This window comes from Babylonia areolata, chromosome 23 (genome assembly GCF_041734735.1).
Source record: "Babylonia areolata isolate BAREFJ2019XMU chromosome 23, ASM4173473v1, whole genome shotgun sequence".
Taxonomy (NCBI): domain Eukaryota; kingdom Metazoa; phylum Mollusca; class Gastropoda; order Neogastropoda; family Buccinidae; genus Babylonia; species Babylonia areolata.
In genome coordinates this window covers 8,780,101-8,795,898 of record NC_134898.1, presented here as the reverse complement: position 1 = coordinate 8,795,898, position 15,798 = coordinate 8,780,101, and the positions used below count along the sequence as shown (strand labels likewise).

General features: G+C 41.9%; 1 protein-coding gene across 10 annotated transcripts in view; it reads left to right on the top strand.

Annotated features, from left to right (window-relative positions):
- Window positions 1-15,798, top strand: part of LOC143297734 (neuron navigator 2-like) — a 487,523-nt gene that overhangs the window by 448,150 nt on the left and 23,575 nt on the right. For all 10 annotated transcript variants that reach the window (XM_076610177.1, XM_076610178.1, XM_076610183.1 and 7 more), the window contains 9 exons: window positions 830-974; window positions 3,527-3,684; window positions 4,737-4,927; window positions 6,099-6,234; window positions 6,761-6,926; window positions 7,541-7,644; window positions 10,677-10,766; window positions 14,842-14,935; window positions 15,320-15,394. In XM_076610177.1, coding sequence (XP_076466292.1) covers window positions 830-974; window positions 3,527-3,684; window positions 4,737-4,927; window positions 6,099-6,234; window positions 6,761-6,926; window positions 7,541-7,644; window positions 10,677-10,766; window positions 14,842-14,935; window positions 15,320-15,394 — 1,159 coding nt within the window. The remainder of the gene's footprint in view (window positions 1-829; window positions 975-3,526; window positions 3,685-4,736; window positions 4,928-6,098; window positions 6,235-6,760; window positions 6,927-7,540; window positions 7,645-10,676; window positions 10,767-14,841; window positions 14,936-15,319; window positions 15,395-15,798) is intronic.

The following is a 15,798-nucleotide window of genomic DNA, read 5'->3' as shown; positions in this document are numbered from 1 at the left end:
AAGTTGAAGGGGAACATTACACTAGTTGAGGACACAGTAGTAACAGAAAGTTGAAGGGGAACATTACTCTAGTTGAGGACACAGTAGTAACAGAAAGTTGAAGGGGAACATTACACTAGTTGAGGACACAGTAGTAACAGAAAGTTGAAGGGGAACATTACTGTAGTTGAGGACACAGTAGTAACAGAAAGTTGAAGGGGAACATTACACTAGTTGAGGACACAGTAGTAACAGAAAGTTGAAGGGGAACATTACACTAGTTGAGGACACAGTAGTAACAGAAAGTTGAAGGGGAACATTACACTAGTTGAGGACACAGTAGTAACAGAAAGTTGAAGGGGAACATTACACTAGTTGAGGACACAGTAGTAACAGAAAGTTGAAGGGGAACATTACACTAGTTGAGGACACAGTAGTAACAGAAAGTTGAAGGGGGACATTACACTAGTTGAGGACACAGTAGTAACAGAAAGTTGAAGGGGAACATTACACTAGCTAAGGACACAGTAGTAACAGAAAGTTGAAGGGGAACATTACCCTAGTTGAGGACACAGTAGTAACAGAAAGTTGAAGGGGGACATTACACTAGTTAAGGACACAGTAGTAACAGAAAGTTGAAGGGGGACATTACACTAGCTAAGGACACAGTAGTAACAGAAAGTTGAAGGGGGACATTACACTAGTTGAGGACACAGTAGTAACAGAAAGTTGAAGGGGAACATTACACTAGCTAAGGACACAGTAGTAACAGAAAGTTGAAGGGGGACATTACCCTAGTTGAGGACACAGTAGTAACCCATGCTGAGCACTGTGCCATGTTCACTGACAGGACTCGGAGCTGAATGACCTGCGGATCACCATTGAAGCCCTCAAGCGACAGAGTGGACTGGGTGTGACCGACCCCACTGTCCTCAGCCCCACTGCCAGTCGTCGCCACACCTCCCCTGCCATGGCCCCCAAAGATCTGCATGCAGGTAAGGAACATCTGCCATGGTCCCCAAAGATCTGCACGCAGGTAAGGAACATCTGCCATGGCCCCCAAAGATCTGCACGCAGGTAAGGAACATCTGCCATGGCCCCCAAAGATCTGCACGCAGGTAAGGAACATCTGCCATGGCCCCCAAAGATCTGCACGCAGGTGAAGAACATCTGTCTTGGCCCCCAAAGATCTGCACGCAGGTAAAGAACATCTGCCATGGCCCCCAAAGATCTGCACGCAGGTGAGGAACATCTGCCTTGGCCCCCAAAGATCTGCACGCAGGTAAGGAACATCTGCTATGGCCCCCAGAGATCTGCACACAGGCGAGGAACATCTGCCATGGCCCCCAGAGAACAGGTGAGGAACATCTGCCATGGCCCCCAAAGAACAGGTGAGGAACATCTGCCATGGCCCCCAAAGAACAGGTGAGGAACATCTGCCATGGCCCCCAAAGAACAGGTGAGGAACATCTGCCATGGCCCCCTAAAGAACAGGTGAGGAACATCTGCCATGGCCCCCTAAAGAACAGGTGAGGAGCATCTGCCATGGCCCCCAAAGATCTGCACACAGGTAAGGAACATCTGCCTTGGCCCCCAAAGAACAGGTGAGGAACATCTGCCATGGCCCCCAAAGAACAGGTGAGGAACATCTGCCATGGCCCCCAGAGAACAGGTGAGGAACATATGCCATGGCCCCCAAAGATGTGCTCACGTGTGAGGAAGATCAGTCTCGCTGTCAGCTGACTGGTCTGCCTGCACAGTCCTCAGTTCTTACGGACTTTGCAACACGCTGCCTTGTCACTGATAAAAGACATGTTCTCATGCACATTGATTGGTTGACTAGGGAGTGATTGAATTTGATGTCCATGGTACAAAGAAACTCTCAGCAGTGATTCCCACTATATCAGGCACTGGTTTATTTTGTAGTCATTAAAGCTGCATGAATGGTTGTATTTCCAAAGACAATCAAACTCATATCTGTCTGTTTATCTCTTTCTTCCCCCCCCCCCCCCCGCCCCCCCCCCCCCCACTCCATCCCCATCCCCCCTCCTCTCCCTCATAATATATCTGTGTGTGTGTGTGTGTGTGTGTGTGTGTGTGTGTGTACTTTTCAACCAATGTTCAGACTTTGTAAACAAATTGTCGTGTTCAAATTTGTATGAATGTATATCAAGTTTATTTTCAAACCATCTTTTACTTTATTAGTTTGTAAATGAAATGTAAATTATTTATACAACAGAATCACATAATTATGTTCTCGTTTAGAGCCCAGAGTAACTGTTGGCTCTTGTCTGTGCTTGTTTACTTTGTTACATCACAGGTCCTCAATAAATGTTACATTTATATTTTTCTAATAACAGATTTCTCTGTGACTGCTGTCCCCCCCCCCCCCCCCACCCCCCACCCCCTTTTTTTTTCCTTTTTTTTTTCTTTTTTTTTTTTTGTTGTTGTTGTTTTTTTCAGTCTGCAAGTGTATTTTTTTCACTATCAACTTGGGTGAAGATGTAAAAATTCCAGTCCTTTTCTGGGGTTTGTACCTGTGGACACTGACTTTCTAGTTGGATGCATTACCTCAAGTCCACTGGTCCACCAAAGTGACAGTCATTACCTCAAGTCCACTGGTCCACCAAAGTGACAGTCATTACCTCAAGTCCACTGGTCCACCAAAGTGACAGTCATTACCTCAAGTCCATTGGTCCACCAAAGTGACAGTCATTACCTCAAGTCCACTGGTCCACCAACGTGACAGTGATTACCTCAAGTCCACTGGTCCACCAAAGTGACAGTCATTACCTCAAGTCCATTGGTCCACCAAAGTGACAGTCATTACCTCAAGTCCACTGGTCCACCAACGTGACAGTGATTACCTCAAGTCCACTGGTCCACCAAAGTGACAGTCATTACCTCAAGTCCACTGGTCCACCAAAGTGACAGTCATTACCTCAAGTCCACTGGTCCACCAAAGTGACAGTCATTACCTCAAGTCCATTGGTCCACCAAAGTGACAGTGATTACCTCAAGTCCATTGGTCCACCAAAGTGAAAGTGATTACCTCAAGTCCATTGGTCCACCAAAGTGACAGAGTCAAAATGAAATTGAGCCATCCTGTCTTGGTGAAGACTCTGCTGTTACATGTTCTGAAGATAACCTTTCACACATTAGGCCAACAGCCAAGCTGATATGTTCACTTAACACGCAGAAAAAGAGATAAAAGGAGGAAAGGGAATTAAATGAATTGTCGTTTTTCTTTTCTTTTCTTTCTTTCTTTCCTTCTGTCTTTCTTTCTTTCTTCATTCATTTATTTGTATTCATTTATTTATTTGTCTATTCACTTACTCAAAAATTGATCACATCTACCTATCTATCATTCGCCATTTTTTTCATTCCAAAATTCTCATGGTATTCATGTATTTAAATCAGTAGCTTTTATGTAATGGTAATCATTGTGCTTTGCTGTATTTAATGTTATACTGTGATGGCTTTGGTATAAGAATAAATATGATAATAAAATAGATAAAGCAGTCACTGAGTGGTGCTGGTATTTCAGTGCTGGAGAGCGGGGGCGGCATCGCACGACAGATCTCCTCAGACAGTGTCAGCAGCATCAACAGTCTGTCCAGTGCTTGCAGCCTCACCAGCCAGCAGTCTGCTGCCACTGACGGGGAGGGCAGGAAGGGCGCCAAGAACAGCAAGAAGAAGGGATGGGTCAGTATTGACTGGTGGGGAATCCTCACTGATGACAAGGCATCACACTGTTTCTTTTGTTTTAATTTGGATTAGTGTCAGTCACTGATTTAACATCTATTCGCTAAAGTGATTTTAGATGTGAAAAAAGCAGTAATAATAACAATAGTAATAATAGTCTAATTTATAGAGCACCTTTCCATATCTTGTAAAACATGGTGTTAATTGCTGAATTGATGCCTCTTCTGAATTGTCGCCTGCAACAATTTAGCAGAACTCTGGTAACCACTGACTGTTGCTAGTCCACTGATTTGTCACCAGCAACAAATCAGCAGTTAACAGTCTGTTAACCGACCTGATGACAATTCAGTGGATCAGCAACAAATCAGCAGTTAACAGTCTGTTAACCGACCTGATGACAATTCAGCGGATCAGCAACAAATCAGCAGTTAACAGTCTGTTAACCGACCTGATGACAATTCAGCGGATCAGCAACAAATCAGCAGTTAACAGTCTGTTAACCGACCTGATGACAATTCAGCGGATCAGCAACAAATCAGCAGGTCAGAGAACTGCCAAACTGTTGCTGATTGATGCAGTTACTTAATTAGCACTGATTTGTGGGCATTGTTTCCTTCACTGGCAGCTCATGGCTTTAACAGTTTGTTTTGCTGTGTTCTGTGTATCCTTCTCTATGTCCACGGCGGTCTGTGTCTCTTTCTTTTCCCTGGTGGTGCCCATCTGAAGGCAGCTTGTGCATGTCTGGATTTATTCATCCTCAGGATGTGGCCCAGCCACCTCTAACGTCTCTGTTATATCTCATCCACAAAGTTGGTGACATGGTTCCCAGTGAATTCTGATGATTCAACAGAGATGCTATCATTCGAAGCCTTTTAGCTGGCTTTCAAATATCTTGTTCATCTTCCAGGTTTCTGAGATGTGAATGAAAGCTGAACAGACATTTGATTTGTAGATTTTCAGTTTGATGTGATTGCATTTAAGCTATGTGTTCCACAGTTCTAACAGCAGCTGTGCCACTACACAGACTTTCAGTGTGGCTGATTTGATTACAGTTACGCAGTTCCTTCAGCAAGGCGTTCTCAGGCAAGAAGACGAAGAAGATCAAGACTGGGTCTCTGTCTGATGTGGAGCCTGACACCCACAGCCTGCGGTCCAACGCCTCGGCCCCCAACTCGCCCCTCATGCAGGTCAACCACATGCCTGGCACGCCCGCCACCATGAAGGGATCACATTCCTCTGGGGCGTGAGTACACACCACTGCTTCAATTTTATGTCTTTCCTATCAAAGTGATATGAGTGTGTGTATATGTGTGTGTGTGTGTGTGTGTGTGTGTGTTTTGAGGAGCCAGTGGGTATATGTGTGTGCAGGGATGGAGAGAAGGACAGGGGGAGAGAGAATGCGTGTGAGAGGATGTGCATTTGTATGCATGTGCGCATGCTTATCTGTGCCTGTGTGTATGTTTGTGTGTTTGTGTATTAATTAACTGGACTTGGGAAAATGGAATACTGCAATTTTTGGTTGTGTTCTTGTTTCTGTTGTGCTTCATTTTTGCAATGAATCACACTGCATGTTTGCTAAATTGTGTTGTTTTGAGGAACAGCTGATAATCTGTATTGTGCTAGTTTATATAACATAATTTCAAAGATTAGTAAATGGTTTGACTCTTGTTACTGAGCTACATACTGTTTATACGTATTGTCACTAGATATCAGCGTAAAGTTTGTGGGTAGGTGTGTGTGGAAATGTGTTAGTGTTGTTCAGGGTTTGTGGGTAGGTGTGTGTGGAAATGTGTTAGTGTTGTTCAGTTGTACCACAATATGTTATATGAGGAGTAAACAGTTGTGGGCTTGATTGTTTTGAAGAAAAGAGATGGTTGGGTTTGAGACAGGACCTGAAAGGGATAGAAGACAAAGTGGGTTCAGACAGATCGAGAACTGCATCAGAATATTATACATACATTAATGAAAATTTCTTTTGAAACATAGATGATTACTGAAGTCAGCAGTTATCTATGATTCACTCAATAGCTATATAGAATGACTGACATACACTTTTAAAGACAGATTAATAGCTAATTGTCATCAAAGAATTCTGTAATTCCCTCACTAGCTGTGCAGAGTGTCTGACACATACACTTAACAAATTATCATCATTGGCACACACTTACAAAAAAAATCAGTCTTATTGATAATGTATCGTCTGTCTGTCATCGATTGATTCATTTTCTCGCTGATGACTGGGTGAATTCATCTTTAAAATATTGCTTACATTGACCTTTACACATTATTTTGAGTTATCTCTTGAAAGTGATGGGTAATCAGCCCAGAAATGGCCCATCTGCGGTGGGCTGGGCAATAAGCAACATGATTTGATGTGCTGATGACTGACCCGCACACACTGGTGGATGGTGCAGACTGAGTGACGTGGATGTAGGCATCCTCAAACAACAGCTGCGGGACAAAGATGCCAAGCTGACAGATATCCGCTTGGAGGCCCTGTCCTCAGCACACCAGCTGGAACAGCTGAGAGAAACCATGACCAAAATGAAGGTACGCGCACATACACACATGTACACTCATGCATGAACACACACACAGATACACACATTCACTCACTCACACAATAAATTGCTGCATCCCTGTTACAAAGTTTGACAGTGGTGTTCATATAATGTGACTTTGCTACAGGTACTGTTGATTTGATTTATTTTATTTCATTTGTTAATTGATGTTATAATTCAATATTCACGGGATGTTGATAGCACTGTTTGTTGCACTGATTGCACTTTCTTTGAACATGCCCCTTCCCTTCAAAAGCACACACTGACACACAGGGCATACACACTCACTCACCAGCATGCATGCAAGCACACAGTGTGTATGTGTGCTCGCATGTATGTATGTGTGTGAGTTGAATACAGTAAGTTGAATGTGCAGTTTGCTTTCACACTGTTAATGTTCTCACACATGGTATTTAGTACAGTGATGAAATCCCGGCACATGAATGCATGAGCTGGATTTAGATTACATGTCTGTTTTGATCAGATGGTTTCAATGAGAGTGACTGTGTGTGCAGAACGAGATGAGTGCACTGAAGGCGGACAATGACCGCCTGCACAAACTGATGTCAACCAGCCGCTCCATCACCTTCCCCCAGTCCTCCTCCCCCCTCACCCACGCCAGGGCCGCCAGCAATGACTCCCTGGACCGCTCCCTCAGCCTGACAGACCAGTCCAGTCTGGGTGGGTCCCTGGGGGGTGGGAGGGTGGGGGGGAAGGGTGAAGAAATGCGGGACATTGCAGGGATGGGTCACCTGGCTTCTCTGATAAAGACATGTATAGTGTAGCAGTGGCCTGGTAGTAATGTGCCTGACTTTGAAGTGAATGTCGACAGGTTTGAATCCTATATTTGGACTGTGATATTTACTTCTCCCTTCAACTAGACCTTGGATGGTGGTTATTTACTGATAAATTGAGGTCCTGTGTGCAGCATGCACTTAGCGCATATAAAAGAACCCTCAGCAACAAAAGGGTGGTCTCTTGTGAAATTCTGTAGGAAAATGCACTTTGATAGTTAAATAAATACACTCGAAAGTAGAAAAGAAGACAAACAAATCTTGAGTCAGTAATGCAATATCTTTTTCATTGTATCTTTCTAAAAGTTTGTCACATACATAAATCATCAGTATGTTAGAGAAGTATATTAATATAAATTTTAAAAACATTAACATTTGGCCAGAAGACAGCTGTGGCAGGCAACCCTAAAAATTTTTATTTTTTTATATTTTTTTGTTCTGTATGGAATGAGAAGTTGATGTAATGATGACACAGTGTGGTGTGATATTTTCTGTGGACAGATATGTTGCTGGCGGAAACTGCAGCCAATGACCGTGACGGGAAGCGTGTCACCATTACTGTGTACCAAGGGTCCAACCCCGACCCCTCCAGACCAGGAATAGAGGTCAGGGATGATCAGAACAGATAAATTCCTTTTTGATTAGGGTAATAGAATAAGCAAGTCCTTGCCCTAAAAGAGATTTATTGGCTGGGAAAAGGAAACGAAAGAAATTCCCAAAAAACAAATCCAAAGTGAAACATCTCTCTCTCTCATCTCGCTCCTCTCTCTCTCTCTCTCCAGTAGGCCGTCTCTCAGCTCACCTGCTATTCTTTCTCTTACCCCCAGTTTCTGGTTCATGTGTATGTGCATTTCGTGTCCATTAACAGGCATGTTCATGAGGGAAGAGCTGAATCACATGTTTACGAAAGGGAAGGGCTGAATCTCATACTTACTACGTCTTGATTACCAGAGCGTTTAGATGGGGTAGTTGGGGGTTTTTTCAGAGAAAACAAGGTTTGGGTGTTGCGTTTGGGTTGATTGAAGAGAGAAAGAAAAACTGTTTACATACATGATCACTTTGTGTAAGAAAAAAAAGCAGAAATAACAAACTGCATCCAAGAGCCTCTTCATACTTTTGGCTTGGTTCAGTTGGGGAGAGGGAAGAACAGCAGAATGGTGTACAATATTGTTTTACTTACAAAAGTTGCCCATGAATACTTGACTGAGAGAAGATGCTATGGAACAAGTTGTGTGTGAGTGTTCCTACAGTATATTAATAAGAAGATAATGATGAATGACAGTAAGACGAAGAATAATGGGTATTTGTTAAGTGCTCCACCTATCACTATAAGGGGAAAAAGGTTACAAAAATTAACAACACAGGACACTATGCTAAGATTTATTAGCAAAACAAATGGAATATGTCAAGGACACGATACACACACACACACTTTCCCTCTCTCACACATACACACTTTCTCACACACACACACATTCACACACACACTCTCTCTCTCTCTGTCTCTCTGTCTCTCTCTCTCTCTCTCTCTCTCACTTTCCCTCTCTCACATATACACAATTTCTCTCACACACACACATGCACACACACACACATACACACACACACACACACACACACACACACACATGTGCTCCAAGATCTAAACATACATGAAAATGATTTGTACAGATTTGTTTTGAGACAGCTTGAACTGAGATTTTGTTTCAGTCACTAGCACCACCATACCTCCTCTGCACCCCCACCCCTCTTTGTGCCTTGACTCCTCAGTGATGTTAGATGTGCTCCACAGTCAGCCGCTTCTCTTTGTGCCTTGACTCCTCAGTGATGTTAGATGTGCTCCACAGTCAGCTGCTTCTCTTTGTGCCTTGACTCCTCAGTGATGTTAGATGTGCTCCACAGTCAGCTGCTTCTCTTTGTGCCTTGACTCCTCAGTGATGTTTGATGTGCTCCACAGTCAGCCGCTTCTCTTTGTGCCTTGACTCCTCAGTGATGTTTGATGTGCTCCACAGTCAGCCGCTTCTCTTTGTGCCTTGACTCCTCAGTGATGTTAGATGTGCTCCACAGTCAGCCGCTTCTCTTTGTGCCTTGACTCCTCAGTGATGTTAGATGTGCTCCACAGTCAGCCGCTGCTCTTTGTGCCTTGACTCCTCAGTGATGTTAGATGTGCTCCACAGTCAGCCGCTTCTCTTTGTGCCTTGACTCCTCAGTGATGTTAGATGTGCTCCACAGTCAGCCGCTCCTCTTTGTGCCTTGACTCCTCAGTGATGTTAGATGTGCTCCACAGTCAGCCGCTTCTCTTTGTGCCTTGACTCCTCAGTGATGTTTGATGTGCTCCACAGTCAGCTGCTTCTCTTTGTGCCTTGACTCCTCAGTGATGTTAGATGTGCTCCACAGTCAGCCGCTTCTCTTTGTGCCTTGACTCCTCAGTGATGTTTGATGTGCTCCACAGTCAGCTGCTTCTCTTTGTGCCTTGACTCCTCAGTGATGTTAGATGTGCTCCACAGTCAGCCGCTTCTCTTTGTGCCTTGACTCCTCAGTGATGTTTGATGTGCTCCACAGTCAGCTGCTTCTCTTTGTGCCTTGACTCCTCAGTGATGTTAGATGTGCTCCACAGTCAGCCGCTTCTCTTTGTGCCTTGACTCCTCAGTGATGTTTGATGTGCTCCACAGTCAGCTGCTTCTCTTTGTGCCTTGACTCCTCAGTGATGTTAGATGTGCTCCACAGTCAGCCGCTTCTCTTTGTGCCTTGACTCCTCAGTGATGTTAGATGTGCTCCACAGTCAGCCGCTTCTCTTTGTGCCTTGACTCCTCAGTGATGTTAGATGTGCTCCACAGTCAGCCGCTTCTCTTTGTGCCTTGACTCCTCAGTGATGTTAGATGTGCTCCACAGTCAGCCGCTTCTCTTTGTGCCTTGACTCCTCAGTGATGTTAGATGTGCTCCACAGTCAGCCGCTTCTCTTTGTGCCTTGACTCCTCAGTGATGTTAGATGTGCTCCACAGTCAGCCGCTTCTCTTTGTGCCTTGACTCCTCAGTGATGTTAGATGTGCTCCACAGTCAGCCGCTTCTCTTTGTGCCTTGACTCCTCAGTGATGTTAGATGTGCTCCACAGTCAGCCGCTTCTCTTTGTGCCTTGACTCCTCAGTGATGTTAGATGTGCTCCACAGTCAGCCGCTTCTCTTTGTGCCTTGACTCCTCAGTGATGTTAGATGTGCTCCACAGTCAGCCGCTTCTCTTTGTGCCTTGACTCCTCAGTGATGTTAGATGTGCTCCACAGTCAGCCGCTTCTCTTTGTGCCTTGACTCCTCAGTGATGTTAGATGTGCTCCACAGTCAGCTGCTGCTCTTTCTGTCTCTGGCCCTCACACTGGGAACAAGCTCCTTCTTTTGCTTCGACAAATTCTGCACTCAGCTCTTTCAAGTTTTGCCAATGAACTTACCTCTTTCCAAAACAGCCCCCCCACCCACTTCATCCTGGCCTTCAGTTTCTCTAGCTTTCTGTTTACATGGGTTTTTCATCCCTCTGAATGAGAGGTATGTATGCGTGTGAATGGTGTGAAGGTGCTTTGATTTGCCTGGAGACATGAAAAAGTGCATATAAATATATTTATTATTGTTATTATATGCTGTGGTTGCAGAAACCAGCTGAAGTGTTGATTGGATCACTGTCAGTCAGTGGTAAAACCAAATGGGACATTCTGGACAACATTGTGCGCAAGATCTTCAAGGTCAGAATCCTTTGTCTGTACCATGTAAACTGTCTTCTAGTACAGAACTTGAGGAACCTCGTCACAACATTTAGTTACAAATTATGTCAGCAATATTTTGGTATTGTAATGACATTAGGAAGGGGTTGGGGAAAATTATACAAAACTGAAATAGTAACCATACTTTTCTAAAACGAAAATGAATAGACTATCCAGTTCTGACAGCGCAGTGATTGTATGCACATCCTACAGTTGGAAGTCCAGCCTGTGCCATGCCCACTCACTTCATGTTCACTTTCAGACAATACCAAAGAGATTAACTAACAGTGACCCAGTTGGCCCACAGTGCAGGGGGGTGAGCACAGCTCATACCTTCACCTGCAGATGATAGCTGTTTGATCAATGCAAGCGTGTTTTTCTAAAACCATGCTGTATGTGTACTGTAATTTTTGGTCTGTAGGACACTTCTTTATTGACTCAAATCTTACCCCTGCATCTTATTGGGCGTATGTACCCTTTGTGTGTCTGAAAACAAAATTCTGACCACCACTTGGGGCCACCTGACACAATAACCACAATATATGACAAAATTGTTGATGGCAATAAATTTTCAAGATTGCACTGTACAGCAACACTTTAGCCTTACCACTGTTCGATTCGACATGGGTCATGTTCACCATCGAATGAAACTGAAACCATATCACATACCACACAAAATTTCAACTGAACATGATCGGATTTAGTCCTTTGGCTATGAAAAAAGAGCAGTGTCTGAGTGTGTATGTGGTGTGAAAGTAGATAAATCAGAAGTGATCATTATTCGAAAGCAGAATGCAAAGCAAAATGGGCGACGTGAATGAAAAGCAGAGCTAGCAGACTGGATTCTGACTGACTAAGTTCATGAACTGGGGCTTCACAACAGCCGACATTCGACTGAAGGTAGTAAAATTGTATTTAAAATAGTGTCAAATGAAAAAGAAAGCAGCAGGTAACAGAGCAGACAAATGGAGAAACAGAGCCAGGTCAACAAGCAGACAAATGGAGTAACGTGCATGTGTGCGTGATCTCATGATAAAAAAATAATTTAAAAAAACCAGCTCAAAAGTATTATGTAACATTATTTGTGAATGCATAAGTCTCTTATCTATGGTTGCTGTTATACAAGTTTTCTCAATGACAATTCTCTATCAAACATATACTGAACGTGTATGGGAGTGCCATAGCGAAATTTGCTGATGCACAATTTTGCAATGAGAATTAGATGATTTAAGTATTTTAGTACTTTATAAGAAAGACCACTCTTCGCGGGAATCCCGAGTAAGGCTTCCAACATAGATAGAACTAATCATATATTGAATTTTCAAAAAAAGGCATTTTCTACGCTTGACCATATGTGATTAATTTTGTAGCAGTCAAAGAAAAAGTGTTCAACATAATCTACCTTGTTAGTGCAAAATGTACATTTGTTGTTGTTAACAACTCCCATTTTGACCAGCAAAATGTTTGTTGGATATATATTGTGCAAAATTTTTCAGTGTAACTCCAGTAATCTGCTTTCAGCAGTTGTTTTTCTAGCTAGACCCCAATAAGTCTTGTCTGTTGAGATTCCAAATTTATTCAACCAGAAGTTTTCACAAGAAGGTATGCAAGCAAACCCTTCAATCATGCTTGTGTGAAACATTCTTGCCGTTTTTAAATTGTTGCCATTAAAACAGACACTTACATGTTCTTGAACTTCATCATAAATATAATTCAGAAAAACCCTTAGAAAAGATGTTACAGCCTGATGTAATGCGACGTACTGAAGAAACACAGCTAGTGATAGTCCTAGAATATCCTGAACCCCTCTAGATGAGATGATAGTATTATTGTTCAACAAGTCATGTATGTGTGTTATACCTTTGACAGCCCATTCTCTTAAGTATATAATGTTATTCTGATAAGTAATTCTCTTATTATGTTAAATGCATTCCATGTGAAGATTGCCAGGGGTGCTCATTTTATTGTTCAGAAGCCACACCTTCAGCAATTCCCGCCATAACAAAAAGGGGATTTCCTCCAGACCTCTAAATTTCTTTACTCCAACAGTGGTGTTTAAAACAGAAAAATCTCTTCCAAATATAGAAAAAAATTCATGGAATCCATGACCATTTACATCCATTTGAAGCTTCAGACAGGCTGATCAGCCATTCACACTTAAAAGACTGTTGTAAAAGTTCCATGTCAACCATATTTAGACCTCCTTTTGAATATTCATTTATAATTATGCACCTTTTAATCTTTTCAAAGGCTTTTTTTTTTATTACAGTTTTTCTTTCTCCATAAAAAGTGAAAAAATATTGTATTTATTTCAGTAAAGACTTTTTTTCTAGAATAGAAATAGCCTGCATGACCAAAATGAACTGTGATGCTAAAAGACTTTTAATCACACACATTTTACCCAGATAGCTAAAATTACGCCTCTTCCATGTGAAAATCATTTGTCTAATTGTTTGTATTCTATCAGTCCAATTCTTTTCAATTTCTGAAGTGCTGTAAACGTTCGAAAAATATTGCCCAAAATTTTTATTTCATCTGCCCATTGGAAGCCAAAGCCTTCCTTTTCATTATTCTTATTAAACCCCAGCCACATTGCTTCAGACTTACTTCTGTTAATTAGCAGTCCAGACACTGTTTTAAAGCTGCATAGTATGTTGAGCACTGCAGCGATATTCTCTCTGTCCTTTAAAAACAAGGTAATGTCATCAGCATATAACAAGATTTTCATAATTTGTTGCATATTTTCATTGTGTATTACATTGTCTATAGCAATCTTTTTATTCTTCAGTCAGATCATAACCTAATAGCAAGCAGTTCTACAGCAATTACAAAAGCCAGAGGTGAAAAAGGACATCCTTGTTGAATGCCACATTTAACATCAAAGTCTTTCCTGCATGATTATCAGTTGTCCAGTCGTCATTTGGCGTATGCATGCTGCTGCCATGTTTGTTTGTATTTGATCAGAGATAATAACAAACTGGTAAATGAATCAGCTAGATCTAAACAGAAAATTAGATCTAATGTGTATCCAGAAATGTGCAGGAACTGAGTATCTGACCACACGGAAAGTAAGTAGTCAGTGTCCACTCTCATACAATGTTCACTGGTGAGTGTCTTTGCACACAATGACTAAGTGAGCACTGCACACAATGACTAAGTGAGCACTTGAAATTGTAACTTAAAAAAAACCCAACTAAATAGATAAGATCATGAAAATGTCGTTCTGTATGGAGTAATAAAATTGTTTATATTTTTTGCAAACAGTCATAGAATACCTGCATTATTTGTTGGAACAGTGGTTGTCGCCCTTGTGTCAGGGATGGTCCGGTATGATTTCTTAATTCAGTTAATCTGTTTGTATGGGTATTCTTTTACAAGAGTTCACCACCAAACCGTTAATGTGAAACGATTTGATATGTGGTTGAAATTGATTTTGATATGGATATGTCACCATTTTGCACATGAGTTCAACTACAGTAAAACACATAACTTTGTAAAGTGTCCGATGGATGGGTTCCAGTTGCCACTGGCCAAGGACTGTTTCCAAGTGCATGGCTTTAGGTCTTGATTGCTGTGTAGTGTTTACACGTTTTGCTGTTGATGATCAACTCTTCTTATCCCACCCACCATGAAGCACACTCGTAAGAAATACAAAAGGCGAGACAGTCAGTTCAACATGTTAACTACGCCATCATGTCTTGCAAAGTCACCAGTCATACAATGCATTTTTGTGAGCAAAACATTTGGTTTTGAATGCAGTACTATAACATTGCTGAACTCCTGATACAATCTGGCTGTCACAAGTTTTCCTCTGCATATTTTCTTTCTCATTTACTTTTTTTTTTTCATACTTTACTGACTGTTACTACTGTTGAGCCCAGTATATAGAAATGCTAAAGAAATGTGGAAGAAAGTTATAAGGAATCATGAATGTATAACCAAGGTTTTGCATCTTAGATGAGAATCTCGGCATCACACTTTCACATACACATACTTTACACACAATGCCCTGCGTTATTTTAACCCATGCCTGACCCCAGGGTGCTGTGTGTGACAGGAATATGTGCTGAGAGTGGACCCTGTCACAAACCTGGGCCTCAGTGCAGAAAGTGTCTTCTCCTACCACTTAGGGGAAATAACACGTACTAAGGGTAAGTCATTCTGTGGTCCTTACCAAGTTGAAATGCACATTGTTTTCTTCAGGGACTTTCCTCATTTGACATTAGTGTGAGAGTGCATATGTAGGTCATGATATGTAAAATCAGATGCTTGCATAAGTATATTCTGATAAATTAGATCATGCACACAAAAAAAGTAGTCCTTTCTTTAATGAAAGAAAGGGAGCAGGGTTTACATGCATGAACAGTTTGAATTTTTTTGGCATTTGTCCTTTTTCTGATATGGAGAGACATGTGAATATAATTCTTATACAGCTGATTCTGTGAAACAGGAAAAAGAGATTGTGTGCATTAACATTAGACATTTGATGTTGGTTGTTGTCTGTCTTTGTACCATGGAGTTACTGTTGTCCACAGATTCTGAAGTGCCAGAGTTGCTCCCCATTGGCTACCTGGTGGGAGACACCACACAGATTGGAATCTGTCTCAAAGGTCAGTTGGCACCAGTGTTGTTTGTATGTTTTCTCAGTGTATTCTATTTGTGTAAGCTGCAATCATGCAGTGTTTGGAGTGTTGTTTTGTCTGAAATGCAATCAGAAAACCTTTATGAACAGAAATACATGTTTCAGCAAATGCTCATCCATGTCCATCAACCAGTATCTTGCAGTCAGACTTGAGAAGATGAAATATCAGAATCTGTGCAGCTGAAACTAGAATGGTCATTATATTTTCTTGTCTCTGTTTCATTTTGTTCAGGTTTGTTTCAGATCACTGGTTGAACACCTGTTGTGTGTTAAAAGAAAAAAGCGAAAAAAGAGCTATAACCATCCATCCTCAAAAAATAATTTAAAAAAATGAAATGCTCAAAAGTATCTAAAAGCATGTTTTCTTAAAGG